General features: G+C 43.8%; 1 protein-coding gene across 3 annotated transcripts in view; it reads left to right on the forward strand.

Moving 5' to 3' along the window:
* Nucleotides 1-1,133: 1,133 nt before the first annotated feature.
* CPNE4 (copine 4) overlaps nt 1,134-15,218 on the forward strand; it is a 495,629-nt gene continuing 481,544 nt past the window's right edge. The window contains exons 1-2 of one of the 3 annotated variants that reach the window (XM_045503637.1): nt 1,134-1,248; nt 1,382-1,535. In XM_045503637.1, coding sequence (XP_045359593.1) covers nt 1,483-1,535 — 53 coding nt within the window. In that variant the 5' untranslated portion in view covers nt 1,134-1,248; nt 1,382-1,482. Of the gene's footprint in view, nt 1,249-1,326; nt 1,536-4,832; nt 5,002-15,218 lie in introns of those variants that run through there. The other 2 variants (XM_045503636.1, XM_045503638.1) reach the window with 2 other exon arrangements.

A 15,218-nucleotide genomic window follows, 5' to 3' on the forward strand; every position in this document is an offset into this window, starting at 1 on the left:
GTATGACTGGGGAAATGAATTTTTAGTTTCACTTTATTGTAATTTAAATGGATTTTAATAAATTTAAATTTAAGTAGCTACATGTGTCTGGTGGCTACCTTGTTAGTGCAGGGCTAGACCTTTGTCACATGACTATCCTATCTGCAAGAAAGCCTGAGTAATGTGGGTTTGGGGCTGAGCACATTGGCCACCTCCCACGAAACTGTGCTTTTCTTAGTAAGGAAAAACAAACAAACAAAAATTATCATAGGCTAGGCAAATAGCAGCCTCTTCAGCAGGGTGATAGATACATACTAACATTCCTTAGACCCAAAGGAATGACCTCTTAATGGGTTTATCAGAAACACGGGTGGTGTGGTTGGGCAGACATTATGTGGCTAAAAAGCAGAATCCCAGAGCTCGAGTTCAGTTCAAATACTTACTTTTCATAATGAGGAAACTGAGGCTTACAGAGGTGACTGAGAGGTCTAATTAAGAGTTAAATGGGATATCCTGCTTTGAAATAATAGCTGATTTAGTGTCCTTTAAAACACCACTTGTGGCAAAATGCGAAATCTCAGAAAATGATCTCTGCCTGTTTTTTTGTTTTTTGTTTTTTTTTTAATGCAATGAAGAAAGGCTAGAGGGATTTTGATGCCACCTATTGGCAGACAGAAGTATAAGGCACTCCTTAATTGCCTAGCTTGTGCCCTACTGATGGGTGTTGGAGGCACCAGGTTCACGCAGAGTGCCGCCCATATAGAGGAAGTGCTGACAGTGGAAGATCTGGTCCCTGGTCAGCTTGGAACATGTGTTATCAGTTCTTTCTTGACCCTTAGCATCTTAGAAGGGTTTTCTTAGAGCTGTCCTTTCTGCTTTCCAGTAATACAACCTGTCTCAGGCACATACAGAAACACAGAGGAAGACCTATCAGTCACTTTTCAAAATCACATGAAAAAGAAAAAAAGAACACATTTTGAGCTATAAGTAACTCTGGGGTGGGGGGGGGGGGGAATGCAAGGTTTTTTATTTGATCCAAAGCCTCAAAAATAAATCCTGTTATTTCCAGCCATCCCTTTGACTAGTTGAGTATGTTACCATCCTACAGCTTGAAAGAAAAAAAGAAAACAGAAATTCAGTTTCAAAACAAAATGCTCACCCTGACTCACTCAGGGATGGATCCAGGGTTTTTAATGCAGGGCATTGACTCCCTGCCTGTTTTTCCCCTTCATCATCTGCTACCCTTAAAAAATGGTATCAACTGCATTGGTAAGAATCCACATTTCTTCCCTTTTGTTCTCTGGCTCCATTCCAGCATTTCCCTTGTCACACTGATGGGTGGAGTGCCTTTCATATTGGCATAGGACAGTGAGCGGATGTCTCCCCTTATGTTATCAAACAGAGACCCGGCGAGTGAATCCACTCAGAGCTGGAGCCTCCTTCGCGGCTTGGGAACACCAGTGGTGCCGTGACTCTGTAGCTTGGATTTAGATCATTTTGACTATGGCTGTAGAACCCAGCAGCTCCGAATCCATGAGAAGGAGAGTTGGAAGGAGGTGAGTGATACAAATAAGGGGATGTTGATGTCACAATTGTTGAAGGGACTCCAGCTGGTGAGCAACTTGCTGTGGAGACAGTAACTGCAACCATAGTTCATTAGCTGGTTATCTATCTTCATTTGTAGAGACGAGCTGTTGATTTTATATGAGAGGTGGGAGTAAATTCTGCTTTATGTGCCCTGCGAAGAGTCTTTTTGAAATTACCTTCAGTGTCATGCCTTGAGAAAAAAAATATCCAAGTTTCTGGAAAAAAAGCTGCACGTGTGTTCTGCACACTGGTTTGCGGGCGACTGTTTGTTTCTAATTAGGGAGCTGCAGCCTGCTGGCAGAGGAAACCATATTTGTCATAAGTTGTGGCATTGCATTTAGTTTGTGTGTCTCTGCTTTTAACATGGGGGCCAGAGATGATTGTACTGGATTCTTCCCTGTGGGTTCTGACTCTATTCTGCTCCATGGTTCATGTGTTCAGCCATTCTTACTTGTCCCTTCAGAGCCTGCTTCCGTTAATATTCCCTGTTCTCTCATTAACTAGTTGTGTTCCCTAGTCTGGTCTTCCTGACCATCCAAATGCCAGGTTTGTTGTAGATATCATAAAACCTACCTGGCAGGTTGTTCAGAAAATTCGATGGGATGGTCAATAGAGTGCCTAACAGATTGTCTGGAAATAGTACATGCTCAGTACCTCTTAATTTCTTTTCTCTCACCTGTAAGAGTTTTGTGTTAAATGATCTCTAAAGTATTTTTTTTTAATTTAATTTGACAAATGTGTACTGACCACCTGCTAAGTGATGGACATCGAACCAGGCATTGGGGTCACAATCACAAAGAAGACAACAAAACAGACTATCATCTGCCTTCATGGGACTTAAATTTCAGGGAACAAAATCAACATGCAAAGAAATGCATGAGGACTTTCCTTTTTCTTCCCTTCACCTTTGCAAGATCAATTCAGTTCAAACTTCGAGTTCATAACTGAGGCTTTTTTTTTCTTTTAATGTGTATTTATTTTTGAGAGAGAGAGGAAGTGCAGGGGAGGGGCAGAGAGAGAGAGGGAGACAGAGGGTCCATACCAGGCTCTGCACCGAGAGTAGAGAGGCCGATGCGGGGCTCGAACTCAGGAACTGTGAGATCATGACCTGAGCTGAAGTACGAAGCTTAACCAACTGAGCCACCCAGGTGCCATGAGGCTACTTAATTAAACCTGAAAGAAATATTTTCTGGGGCACCTGGGTGGCTCAGTCAGTTAAGCGTCTGACTTGGGCTCAGGTCATGATCTCAGGGTTTGTGGGTTCAAGCTCCACATCAGGCTCTGTGCTAACAACAGCTCAGAGCCTGGAACTTGCTTCTGTGCTAACAGCTCAGAGCCTAGAACTTGCTTCGGATTCTGTGTCTCCCTCTCTTTCTGACCCTCCCCCGCTCATTGTCTATCTCTCAAAAATAAACATTAAAAAAAAGAGAGAAATATTTTCTGACTTAATATTTTTACATTTAACGAACATAGGCTGATTTTTGCCCGCTCGGCATCCGTCCCCTCCATGCCTGGTAGGAAGATCCTGAAACTACATTGGAGAACCATCCCAATGTTTTACTCTCAGTTGATGGGGATCAGTTGGTGCTCTGCTCTGGCTCTGGGAGTGCTACAGAGCACACTGAATGCTCCCAGATGCTGTGGAAGGCCTGGTGCTTCAGTGCAATCCCATATCCCAGGGCATATCGATGGGCTGATGTGTAGCCACATGACCCAAGTTTTTCAAATCAAAGTCAATCAAAGGAGCTTCAGTGTATAGGCAAGCTCCCTAAGATCCTGGGGTCAAGGTTTAGTGTTATTCCAGTTCAGAAGGTCTTGAGAGCCAAGCTGAAGGAAGAAATTTATTATTGTATTATTATTATTATTATTATTGTTATTATTATTATTATTATTATTGTCATCTTTCTGAAGGTTCTTCCCCTGCCTCTCAAAGACCTTCCTAATTGCCTCTATAGAACCATTAGTGGGGCACCTGCTCCTTATTGTATTATTTTGCCTTCACTGCTCTTTGAAATCGAGAACTCAGGAGTTGGTGAAAAGTTCCTGGCTGATAACCTCTTTACATGAAGAGGGGTCTTCCACTCCTATCTCCCCGTATTCCTGTCCATATTCTATTGTAACATCCTTCGTGTCATCCCAATGTCAGAGACAGCATCTTCTGACCCTGGATTGCATTCTGAGGTCCAATTTGTGATTCTGACAATACTTGAGAGATATGGCATGGCAATATGCTGACAGAATAGTTGTCTGGTTTATCTGCTGTTGCAGAAACAATCAGATACAATGTACAGTGTGTCCTTCCATTGCTCATTCATCTGAATTTGACTTTGAATAAGTTTTGGAACAGGAAAGCCATACTGGCTTCCTCAAGTGCTTCCTAACATGTGGCAGTGGTTACCCCTTACATAAGACAGCATGTTTATATCTATTTTTAAATACAGTACTGTCTAAGTATTTCTGTATCTTATACTTATTTGTGAGATGGATGTATTCAGGAAGACATGTGATGAAGAAAAGTCTCCTCCAGTCAATTATTCATGCATTCATTTACTAAAAAATAAATATTACCCTCCTACCATATGCCGGGCACTTTTGTGAGCCCCTGAAGATACAGAGGTGAGCAATCTCTTCATCTCTGGTGGCGGTTGAGCATCCATCCAAGAAGTTTCCTTGAATGTGTGCAAAAAGAACTATCACTCCCACCCTCTCCCAGATATTAGCGCTTTACTCTGCAATGGAGATGAGGTCTGAGCCCTTGGGAGAACTCAATTATGGTCCCCAGGAGTCGGGCGTGAGGGACAGAGCCCAGCGGGCAGCGGGACCTTGGGCGCGGCGGGCCGGTGCGGCGCGCCCCCCGCCCAGGGCCAGCGCTGGGCGGGGCCGCGGACTCGCATTCCCCGGCCAAGGGCTCGCCTCCGCCGGAACCCCCCAGGGGGCGCTCGCGCCGAGGTTTCCCAACTAGTATCTCGCCGGTTGCCGGGAGCATGGGTTTCGTCAGAAGGTGGAAATCTCTCTGAGAAGCTGCCATCTATCTCCCCGCCACCCTCGCGTCCCCGTCTCTTCCTCCCTCCCTTCCTCCCGTCTCCTCTCGGTTCCCTCCCGCTTCCCCCCGTACCTTCCCCTCGACTCTCTGAGTTAACTGGGAGCTCAGCCTCCACCCCCAACATTCCCACCCATTCCCCAGCCCCCATCTCCAAGGATGGAGTCGGGGTTTCCGGAGAGACCAAACTCCCCTCTCTGCATCTTTTCCGTCCGCTGTTGCTAAACTGGCCTCAGGGGACGAGGAGGGAGAGCGTCCGACTCCCCTCACACCACTACCAACTACACCACCAACCACCTCCACTCCAAAGCCGGATTCTGTCTGCGTCCTAGGGGTGGGACACACCTTGTCCCGGACTCGATTCTCTTCCTACTCTTCGAGGTTGACACCTCCAGGTAAGTAGACACCAACTCTGTCATTCCTGTGTTCTTGGGGCGCTAGGAAGGCAAAGTCCTTCGGGGCTGCTGCGTAGCAAGACCAACTTTTGAGACGCCCCGGGTTTCGCTCAGAGTGGCTTGTTTATCATCGCTGTTGTTGTTTCAAGACGCAGCTACGAGCCGTCTTCCATCCAAGGGAACTTTCATCCCTTGCATCTCCCCTCCGCTCGCCGGGTGGGGTGGGGCGCGCGGGGTCGGGAGCAACCCTACGGAGGGGACCGTAGCGCACCCGCTGGGGAGCGGGTCCTGGAAGTCCTGGAGTGGGGAGGACATGGCTGTTTTAGAAATCGGGGAGAGGGCCGGGAGCAGAGTCCTGGCTGAAGTTGCAGCTTCCCCTTTGACTGTGAGACAGCTGTGGGAAACTGTATCCGTGGCCAGTGGCTTGACCTAGCTGCTGTTGGATTTAGCCTCTCAACTCCCCCCCCCCCCCCCCCGCAAGTAGGTCCCAATAATATGTAATTGTGGTCGAGGCTCTCCAGCTAAAAACTAATCAGTAGGCTTGCAAGTCCCTCGATTCAGCCAAGTCCCTCCACGCTCCTTCTAATGTTAGATAAAGTGGGGGGGGGGGGGGAGGTGGTAGTAGGGGGAGGAGGCCAGGGGTGGAACCGGAGGGACTACCGAAGCGCTAGCCACTGCCGACCAAAGAGATTGGGACCCCTTGTGTATCACAGAAGCTCGTGGATTGTTAGGGCGGAATCCAGGGAGACAATTCGGGGGCGGTCCACGCCAAGTCAAGTGAGTGTTGATGACCATGCAGTGGGGAGCTGGCTGAACACCGAGAAATACTCTTAGGAAGATGCACTCCTCCTTCCTCTTGAGGAAAGAGGCTCGGCTTTAAGGCTCCAGGTCCCATCCAGCTCTCCAGATCCGACCGCGCCCCCCCTCCCCCCCGACGTCGTTGCAAGACTGGCTTCCAGTCCCAGAACTTGCCAGGCTCCAGGAGACATCGCAGACTGTAGCGATGATCCGTGGTGCACGAGTTTAGGAAATGCATGCCATGGGGCTTCAGGAGGTGGAGGAAAGAAAGGTGAGCAGAGTAGTGAGGGTGAGGGAGTAGGGAGGAATGAGTGTCCAGGGAAACTTTGCGAGAGAAATATCTGGAGAGAACCCCCGCCCCCCACACACTGACCCACTTGATGCTACAGGATTTCGGTGCCTTTTGGGAAGAGATACATCTGTTCCATTGCACCTGTGCTCAGAACTATGCAAAATCAACCTCTCCTCCTCTGGTTTCTTTTTGTTGCTTTGCCAGGGATTTTTGAAGCCCTGCTCTTGATTGTTCTTGGCTCACGTGGTTTTCGTTTTCCTAAACAGCATTTTTGAGCTGTCCAAGGTGTTTAAAGTGTTCTTGAACTGAGACTGAAGTCTAGTCTTAATGGAAAAACTGTCTTAAGTTCAAATGAAATATCCTTTCCTCTCTATTCCTTCCTTCGACTGCCCTCTTAATCCCTATTCTCAAAGGTGTTTGTAGATTTTTTTTTTTTTTTTGGCTTTAGGTCAAAACAACCCCCCCCCCCCCAATCAACTGTCCTGGAGTACAGGTGTTTCGAATCCATGGCAATGTTTTGTAGTTAGTATGCAGTGGTTAAACTGCATAGCACATCCCCCCAAAAGCCAAAGGCCAGCAAGAATTTTACTTCTTTTATTTGATGCCCTTCAAGTTTAGGAAGGTCCCGTTTCTTTTTTATTACTCAGCAGATAAGACCCAGCTCAGGACGGCTATTGCTGTGATTAGATAACTTCTGATGTTTTCATTTCCCTTACTAAGCTGCCATTCCCAGGTTAAATTAGTTTTATTGGCCTATCTATTTTAAAGAAAGACTGGCAGAGTTGCTCTAGCAGATCAGGGGGCTGAGCTCAGAGTAGGTCAAAGGTATTCACATGTAGGGAAGTGGATAAAAATAGGAGGGTTGGCAAATACAGATAGGACACCTGTGTTAATGTGCATACTAATGAAGGCCAGAATCTCCTCGTTTATCTCTGATGGAAAGATTCTGACAGCTTCACAAGATCAAACTCAAATCACATCAAAACTAGGTGATTTCCCCTGAGCATTACATAAAAGGAAGTATCAGTCCATAGCAGGAGCGGATGTTGAATCCTAGACAGTTTTGAATGGTTGGGTGAGAAGAACTTACCTATAATGTAATCAAAGGTCTACTCATGTAATACTATGTGAGAACTCTCATGACCATCAAATCTATACCTTTCCTGTGAGTGGTCAGCCTCATTTTTAATTTTCCAGACACACTTCCAGTGGAATTTATTGGAAACAGGCCCAGATGGGGTCTAGTGAGTTTCCCAGCATGAGACAACCACTTTACTAGAGCTTCTAAGTATTTCTTTAAAAATAGTAGCTCTGAGGTTTGTGCATTGTATTTTAATTGTACTTAAAAGACTTCCAGTTTATCTCTAGGTCTTTGGTAGCAACATGGCATTTTGCTTGAATTATTGATTTTTTTTTAGGGGAATCCTGCTTTTAGAGGTTTTAATTAAAAGGTATCTTGTATTAAAGTGTTTCTTGATCTGCATGTGGATTTCTGATTAAAACATACCTCATTCCATTTAGTAGAAAGCAAAGGTGTTATCTGTTTCCAGAGAAGATTTATGTAGTATTCCAAAATATATATACATATGAGCTTGGTTCTTCCTATCACCAGATGATTTGAGTCCACCATGACTGAAAACCTTAAGATTATGCTGACTATAAAAAATAACCACAGAAAAAAAAGTGGGTTAATAGTGGAATCTTTGTTCTCACCTGTGTTTGAATCTTTTGGTATCCAACTGAATGTTTTCATATGGTTTGCACCAAGCCTTTTTTTCTGAAGTATAACACTCTGGATCATTATGGCCACTTTTATTCACATAAAGGACTTTTCCATTTGGAAGTAAACATGTTGGACGTGAATAGTCAATGTGTGTGTCATTAATGCCCCACGCTTTCATGGGGATCTGAATCCAGAACAAAGAGTGAGAAGAGTGCTTTGATAGCCACAACCTGCTAGATTGGGAAAAAGGCTCTACACTAATTGGGAAAGTCACTTCATGAGTCTTTGTATTTTTAATCAGAGATATGGCCAGAAGATCTGTATTTCATGCATTTTGAAGAAGAAAAAGGCTAAATTTGTTCTCTGTATTTGATCTTTCCATTTTTGTCTTGTTAATATTTTAAAACAAAACAAAAACCCCTTTGGATCCATACGGTCACCCAAAGTCATATTGCCTTGGCAACGGTAGTCAGTACACCAGAGTCACAAAATATCAAGACAGGAAATTTAAAATGCATTTAAAATAAAAATGTCACATGGTTCAGCACTATCCTATAGTGCATTAGCACTGACCTTCCAGCATATAATAATAGAGTTGCATTTGAATCTGCCTTTCTCCTGACTGCACGTAGATAGTAAATAACAGATTACAGGACTTTAAGTTTTTTTTAGGATGTCCTAAAAATTCTATAGTGGTTTTTCTTTTGAGGGAAGCGTGTTATGAAAATAAGTGGGTTGGAGTTACAAATCCATTTTTTGGATGAGGTGTTTATGTGGAGGTTGGTGGTAAGTCTGAAATCAAGCTCAATCAATGGATCAGGCATGATGTGCTGTCTTCTGTATGATATCGGAAGTAGACCGTATGTAGTCAGGCCTCAGCACTCAGTTCAGTCAGGGGATATCTACTAACACTTGTGGCTGCAGTATAAAAACGTCATAGTGCCTACATATACTTTTAGTCTTTTCTGTACTAGAAATCTCATTTACGTGGGAGCTTTCTGTTTAGTCTATGAATTACTAAATATATATGATATATAGTATATGTTTTTTCTAAGCTGGCAAATCCCAAAAAGTTCTTTCTTTGGCTGTTGTATTTTTTGGAAAGTCTCTTGAGAACCACTAGCTTTTAGATTAGTAAATATTGAAGGCCTGAAGGCAAGTGTTGGAAAGTTGAAGAAAGTGGTAAGGAAGGCTTATTTGGGAAGGTTCATTCCAGTCCTATGACTTTGTACACTCCGAGGGGTGAGGGAACCAACTGAGGGTTGGCCTGTGGTGGGTTTATTTCTCAACTTGGACAACAACTGTTTCTCTTTGAATCTATGACTCTCGAACTGGAAGAGAGCTTGGGGATAATCTGTTGACTCTAGCTGTTTAATTTGATAGATGTGGAAACTAAACCTTGGAGAGCTTGTTCAAGGTCAGGGGACTCACTCAACAACCCTCCTGATTATTCCTTTCTCTCTCTATAGACTTGAGTTCCCTGGAGATAATGACTGTAGTGGCGCCAGTGTCTGGTGCCATGTGCACTGATAATCTTTACTGAGTTGGGGATGGTGGGGTGGGGGGCTCCCACCTCCATTGCAGTATTTGGAAGAGCAGGCTTGGGACTTACTACTTTGCTCTCTATTGGAGTCAGTGCAATATTTACCCAATAGATGTGATTAAATTTGTACAAAATCATTGTCTGCAGCCATCTCTGTTAATGTACATGTTTTGTGAAGAATTGTTCATGCACAGTCTTAGGTTTTCTACTTTAAATGTCATAACTGAATCAATAAAGTAAACAAAGAGATTTTATGAGTGTTTATAGTTCCAGGAACTCACAGGGGAATCTTTTTTTCCTGTTTTAAATTAAAGGTCCATTCAAAAAGAACACATTCTAAAATGTTTTTCTATCATTGGCTCAACATAATATTTCTAACTTTGAACTTCTTATTACTTAGAAAACTAGAAACATTTCTCCTTGGAAACATCAAGGGAAAAATACAGTATTTCTGGTTAAGCCTAGAAACCTTCTCAGGTTTAAGGTGTATTGACTAAAAGACCTTCCTTACCCAAAAGATTCCAAACCTCTGCAGGTCAGTTCATTGAGCTTTGAGGGAGAGGAGGAACAAAATTAGGCTAGCAGGGGTCCAAGGTGAAGGCAGCCCCCAGTAGCTGTTGAGGCAAGGGGGAAGGGCGGGAGAGAGTTGGCATTAGAGTGGACGGACGCTAGAGGGCGCCGGAGCACCGGCAGAGCCTACCTCCTGGGACCATGAACCCGACTTCTAGGCTCGGGGATGGGGTTTGACTGAACCTTAAAGATGTGCTCAGGTATGAAATACTGGTTTTCCCCGTGCCTCTGACTCTCCAGTCCACATTGCATCACTTCAGGGAGAAGACAAAGGATTTTGCCTTCAGAATCCAGTAGGGCACTTCCAGTGCCTGCTTGGGTTGCCCAGTGGCTGGACAGCACGCCAGCTTTTTGCATTCAGGCTGTCTGGAGTCTGACTGCTCTCTGTTTCCTGACACCAGGACCTTTTGCCAGTGGAAGAACTCTGGGTTCAGAAAAACTTCGTTTAAATTTGGGCTTATAGTTTTCAAGCTGCAGACAGAGTGCACCTGCATGAGTGTTAGCGTCTGCAAATGGGACTAGTGGTGGTTGGTGAATGTTGGAATGTTTAAAACGGTCCAGTATTTTAGCCGGCAGGCAAATGCCAGTTCCTGCGTCCCTTCTCTTAAGAGTTCTCCCAAAACTTCATCCTTTCCTTTCCATCTGAGCTTCCTTCTGTTTCCACACCCCCGCCCCCTCAGCAGAAGGGTCTCATTTATCCATCTGTTGAATAATAATTGATCACATCCTTTATGCCAAAACCTGTGTTAGGCACTGGGAATAAGTGTGATGTTCACATTTTTGGAAGTGCAGGCTTCAGGGGTAGACAGGTGCGTGAGAACAGGCATTAAAACCTGTGGAGGTAAGTGTAAGGAGAGAGATGAACAAATGATGTGGGTTAAGAGCTAAGAGAGTCATTTGCTTTGTCTCAGAGAACCTGGGGAATGGTCCCTCAAGTCCTCTACACTCAGGTGTTTTTTCTTCTCCCTATATATCAAGACACGTGGTCTGGAGGGTGATTCTGAGTGAGAGGAAGGATCAGGGTTGGGGTGTGGGGGCGATCTCCCTCAGTGTGAGCTTAGGTTTGTGTGTATGTTTAACAGAGGTTCTTAAATCCAGTCAGCTCACAACGCTGCCCTGTGGATTTTAACCGCATCTATATCATAAGATAAATGACTATATAGTAGACTTAATCCATTTAAACAGCAAAATGATTTTTAAAGGAAACGGGAGAAGAATGACAGCAACAACAAGAAACTGACCACTAAATGTGGGTCTGGAACAATCTAAATAAGGATTCTATTTTTAAAATATTAAAAGATGTATTCAATATAAATATCAATAAAAAAGAAAAATTAGGGGCGCCTGGGTGGCGCAGTCGGTTAAGCGTCCGACTTCAGCCAGGTCACGATCTCGCGGTCCGTGAGTTCGAGCCCCGCGTCGGGCTCTGGGCTGATGGCTCAGAGCCTGGAGCCTGTTTCGGATTCTGTGTCTCCCTCTCTCTCTGCCCCTCCCCCGTTCATGCTCTGTCTCTCTCTGTCCCCAAAATAAATAAACGTTGAAAAAAAAAAAAAAAGAAAAAAAAAAAAAGAAAAATTATACCGGAAGGAGAATGGTTAAAAGAAATGTTTTATTATTATCCTTAAAGCGACAGAAAAGCTTTTAAGTTATTTGGAGACCCTGGGGGCCCAGGGAACCTGATTGATGTCTTTGTTATATTTTGTACAGTTCTTTTAACAAGTAACTGAGAGACAAAAATTTCAGTGACAAAATGGAAAAGTCAAGGAGGTTTATATGTGAGATCTTGTTGATATGAAACCAGGGATGGGCACTTTGGGCCATGTGTGTTAATCTTATCTGCTAGGTAGATCTCTAAGCTGCTAGAGTCCATGGTTGGAATTCTGTGACTTCACTGACTGTGAATCGTATTGGGAGGAAAGTCCTGATAAGAGGAAAATGGTAGAAATAGTTGGTTTGGTGCAGGCAGAGCAGAGTGAGCAGCTAATAATATTAAATTACAGCTCATGGCCTGATTGAATTTTATAGAGACAGGAAAGGAAATGCTTCTTATGGAATCAAAGAATGTAAGAACTAGACAATCCTGTAAAATTAGGCTCACCCCTTTCCATTGTTTTGGATGAGGAAACAGAGGCCCAGCAAGGTGAAATCACTCACACAAGCTGTATGGAGGTTGAGTTAGAGCAAGACAGAAGTTTCTGCATCCTTTGTCCTGGCCCATGCTATACTCATCCTTCCTCCCTACTTCGTGCTTCAGGAGAGAGCAGCCCCCCCCCCCCCGCCCCGTCTTGTTCATGGCTGAACCCCGAACAGCACCAGCCATCTAGCGATTGCTCAAAAAATTTTGGTTGACTACGTGAGCCATGTTTTTTCCTTCTTCCTCACTCTTATTTAGGAATGTGCCAAGGAATCACTAGGTTGCAACACAATTTGGTAAAGACAAATATTTGCCGAGTTTTGTTATGATATGGGCTTAAGCTTTGAAGGTAAGCAGACTTGGTTCAAATTCTGGCTTTGCCACTCAATAGCTGTTTGGCTTTGGGAAAATTACTCAATGTCTTTGAGCCGTATTTCCTTGGGGATAAAGCTATATAAAGTAGCAGAGGACCTGCATCACAGGTATGTACTAAGTGTTAGTTTTTCTTAGTCTCCCATTCCTCCTCTCTGTTCTTCCCAGAGAAGATTTAAAGGAGAATACAGTGAATCACACTTTCCAAAGTGATTTTAATTTATTTCAGATAGTACACATTTATCTTGCATAAAAAGTAAAATTATTTCACTGTGTAAGCATAAACGTATATAATCACTACAAATGAGTATTCTGTGGGTTAGATATTATTAGTCACATTTTATAAACAATTGAGTCAATGCCAAAGCACTAGCAACAGAGGGGGACTGAAATCTAGGGGGCTCCCACTCCAATTCCAAAGCTGGGTGTTTTTTTCAAATTCGTGTTTCGTACGATCTTTGTTTCTTACCTATCCTTCCACAGCTGCTTCTCTCAAGAAGGTTCACATCCTCTTCTTCACATGTCCTCATGGCCTGGCTGCACCCACTCCCCTGGCGTATTACAAGCTTTTCAGGGTAGTAGCTGTGTAGTCCACATCTTACGACAACTCCAGAGTGCCTAGAACCTTCTGGTACACGGATAACTCTCTCCGTCACCCTGTGTGTGTGCCCACCCCCTTAGCATGTATCCTGAATCTAGGCCAAGTTTGTGGGTGGTTACACTGCACATTGAACTTGCTCAAAATCAACCCTACAATGTCTCTCATTTATTAAAAATACTCTTGAAAAAATTAAAAAAAAAAAAATAGAAAAAGGGGCGCCTGGGTGGCGCAGTCGGTTAAGCGTCTGACTTCAGCCAGGTCACGATCTCACAGTCCGTGAGTTCGAGCCCCGCGTCAGGCTCTGGGCTGATGGCTCAGAGCCTGGAGCCTGTTTCCGACTCTGTGTCTCCCTCTCTCTCTGCCCCTCCCCCGTTCATGCTCTGTCTCTCTCTGTCCCAAAAAAAATAAATAAACGTTGAAAAAAAAAATTTAAAAAAAAATACTCTTGGGGCGCCTGGGTGCGCCGGTTAAGTCAGTTAAGTGTCCGACTTCAGCTCAGGTCATGATCTCACAGCTCGTGAGTTCGAACCCTGCATCGGCCTCTGTGCTGACTGCTCAGAGCCTGGAGCCTGGCTGCTTCGGATTCTGTGTCTCCCTTTCTCTCTGCCCCCTTCCTTGCACTCTGTCTCTCTCTCCTTCAAAAATAAACACTAAAAAAAATTAGAAAAAAATACTCTTACTATATTTTGATCGTTCTGTATTGTGTAATCTAAATTAACATTTGAGGTTTTACAGATCTATATAGACATTGTCTATGTAATACAATATATGTTGCACTTGAACAACTTATGGAATTTATTTTGAAGATTATTTTGATTGTGTATGAGTTTTATTTCACTCATTGAATCATAGCCCCTACCTAAAATGTGCTCCATTATATTTACAAGGCTACACTCTGTGCTGTATATAGGTAGGTAGAATTATTAGTGAAAAGCATGAATTTTTAGCCAGGGATTCCTGGGTTTGAATCCCAGCTCTGCTTAATCTCTTGAAGTTCAATTTCCACAGATGTAAAATGAGTAATGATAGTGCCTATGCCCGAGGATAGCTGTGAGCCTTGAAAGATATAGTGCACATCTGTGGCATCCCAACTGCCCATCGGATTTCAGGCACATGGAAATTGCTCAAGCGGTAACTAGTATTGGCTGGTGGCACCCCTCAAACTTGGGAGCTTGTGAGTAATTACCCTAATGGTAGTGGTTTGCTGTATTGCAAAGGGGTTGTGAAAAATAGGAGTGTGTTTATGAAAGTATGATGGAAATCGGCAATAAAATGTGTGCTTTCCACAGCTACTGACATAACCACTTACCTTTCTCCCTTCCCTCTTCTCTGTTTCTACCCACAAATTTTATGCCTAGACACAAAGATGACTCAAGGGGTATGCTGGGGTTTCTCTAAGATAAAACTTCTCTGTTCCTGCTGGTTCCAGCTTTATTTCTGATGCAAAGTATGTTTAGCACTGGCCCCCAGATACACAGCTAGAATACAAAATCAATCACCCTGCCCTGTAAGGTCCAGCAACAGACATTTATTGTATTTGACTTTAAGTATCTTCCACCTTTGTTCAAATAAGATTCTAGACAGCAAACAATAGACAACATATTGGGGGTTTTCTGCTATCAAAGTCCAAAATGCTGCTAGCATAAAATACTCTTTTCAGAGAGACCCGATGCAGGTCTTAAAGCCAAGTTTCTCACACTTGAGGACAAATCAGAATCTCCTGGAAAACTTGTTACAACACAGATAGATGTCTTCCGGCCCCCGCCAGGTTCCAATTCAGTGGGTCTAGTGTTAGAACCAATTAATTTGTATCTCTGACAATTTCCCAGGTGATGTTGATGCTGCTGGTTTGGGGACCACACTTTGAGAACCAAGTCTTAAATATTCCCTTTATTTAGACAAACTGTGAACTTTCTATCTTGTGTGGTAAAACCGAGAACAGCATTAGTGGTGAAGAAAGGGATCTGACATTTACTGAGCAACTATGACATTTGCTATGTGTCAGGTACCTCAGCGGGCACTTTATGCATGTTGTCCTATTTAATCCTCATAACTGTCCAGCCAATCAAGTCACAATTATTTATTGAGACCCTATCATGTATCATGCTAGGCTCTGAGATATGGGGTGAACCTACAGACATAATCCTGACTTTCTGGATATTATGTTTGAGCAGGGAAACTTGT

The sequence above is a fragment of the Leopardus geoffroyi genome, chromosome C2 (assembly GCF_018350155.1).
Source record: "Leopardus geoffroyi isolate Oge1 chromosome C2, O.geoffroyi_Oge1_pat1.0, whole genome shotgun sequence".
Classification (NCBI taxonomy): domain Eukaryota; kingdom Metazoa; phylum Chordata; class Mammalia; order Carnivora; family Felidae; genus Leopardus; species Leopardus geoffroyi.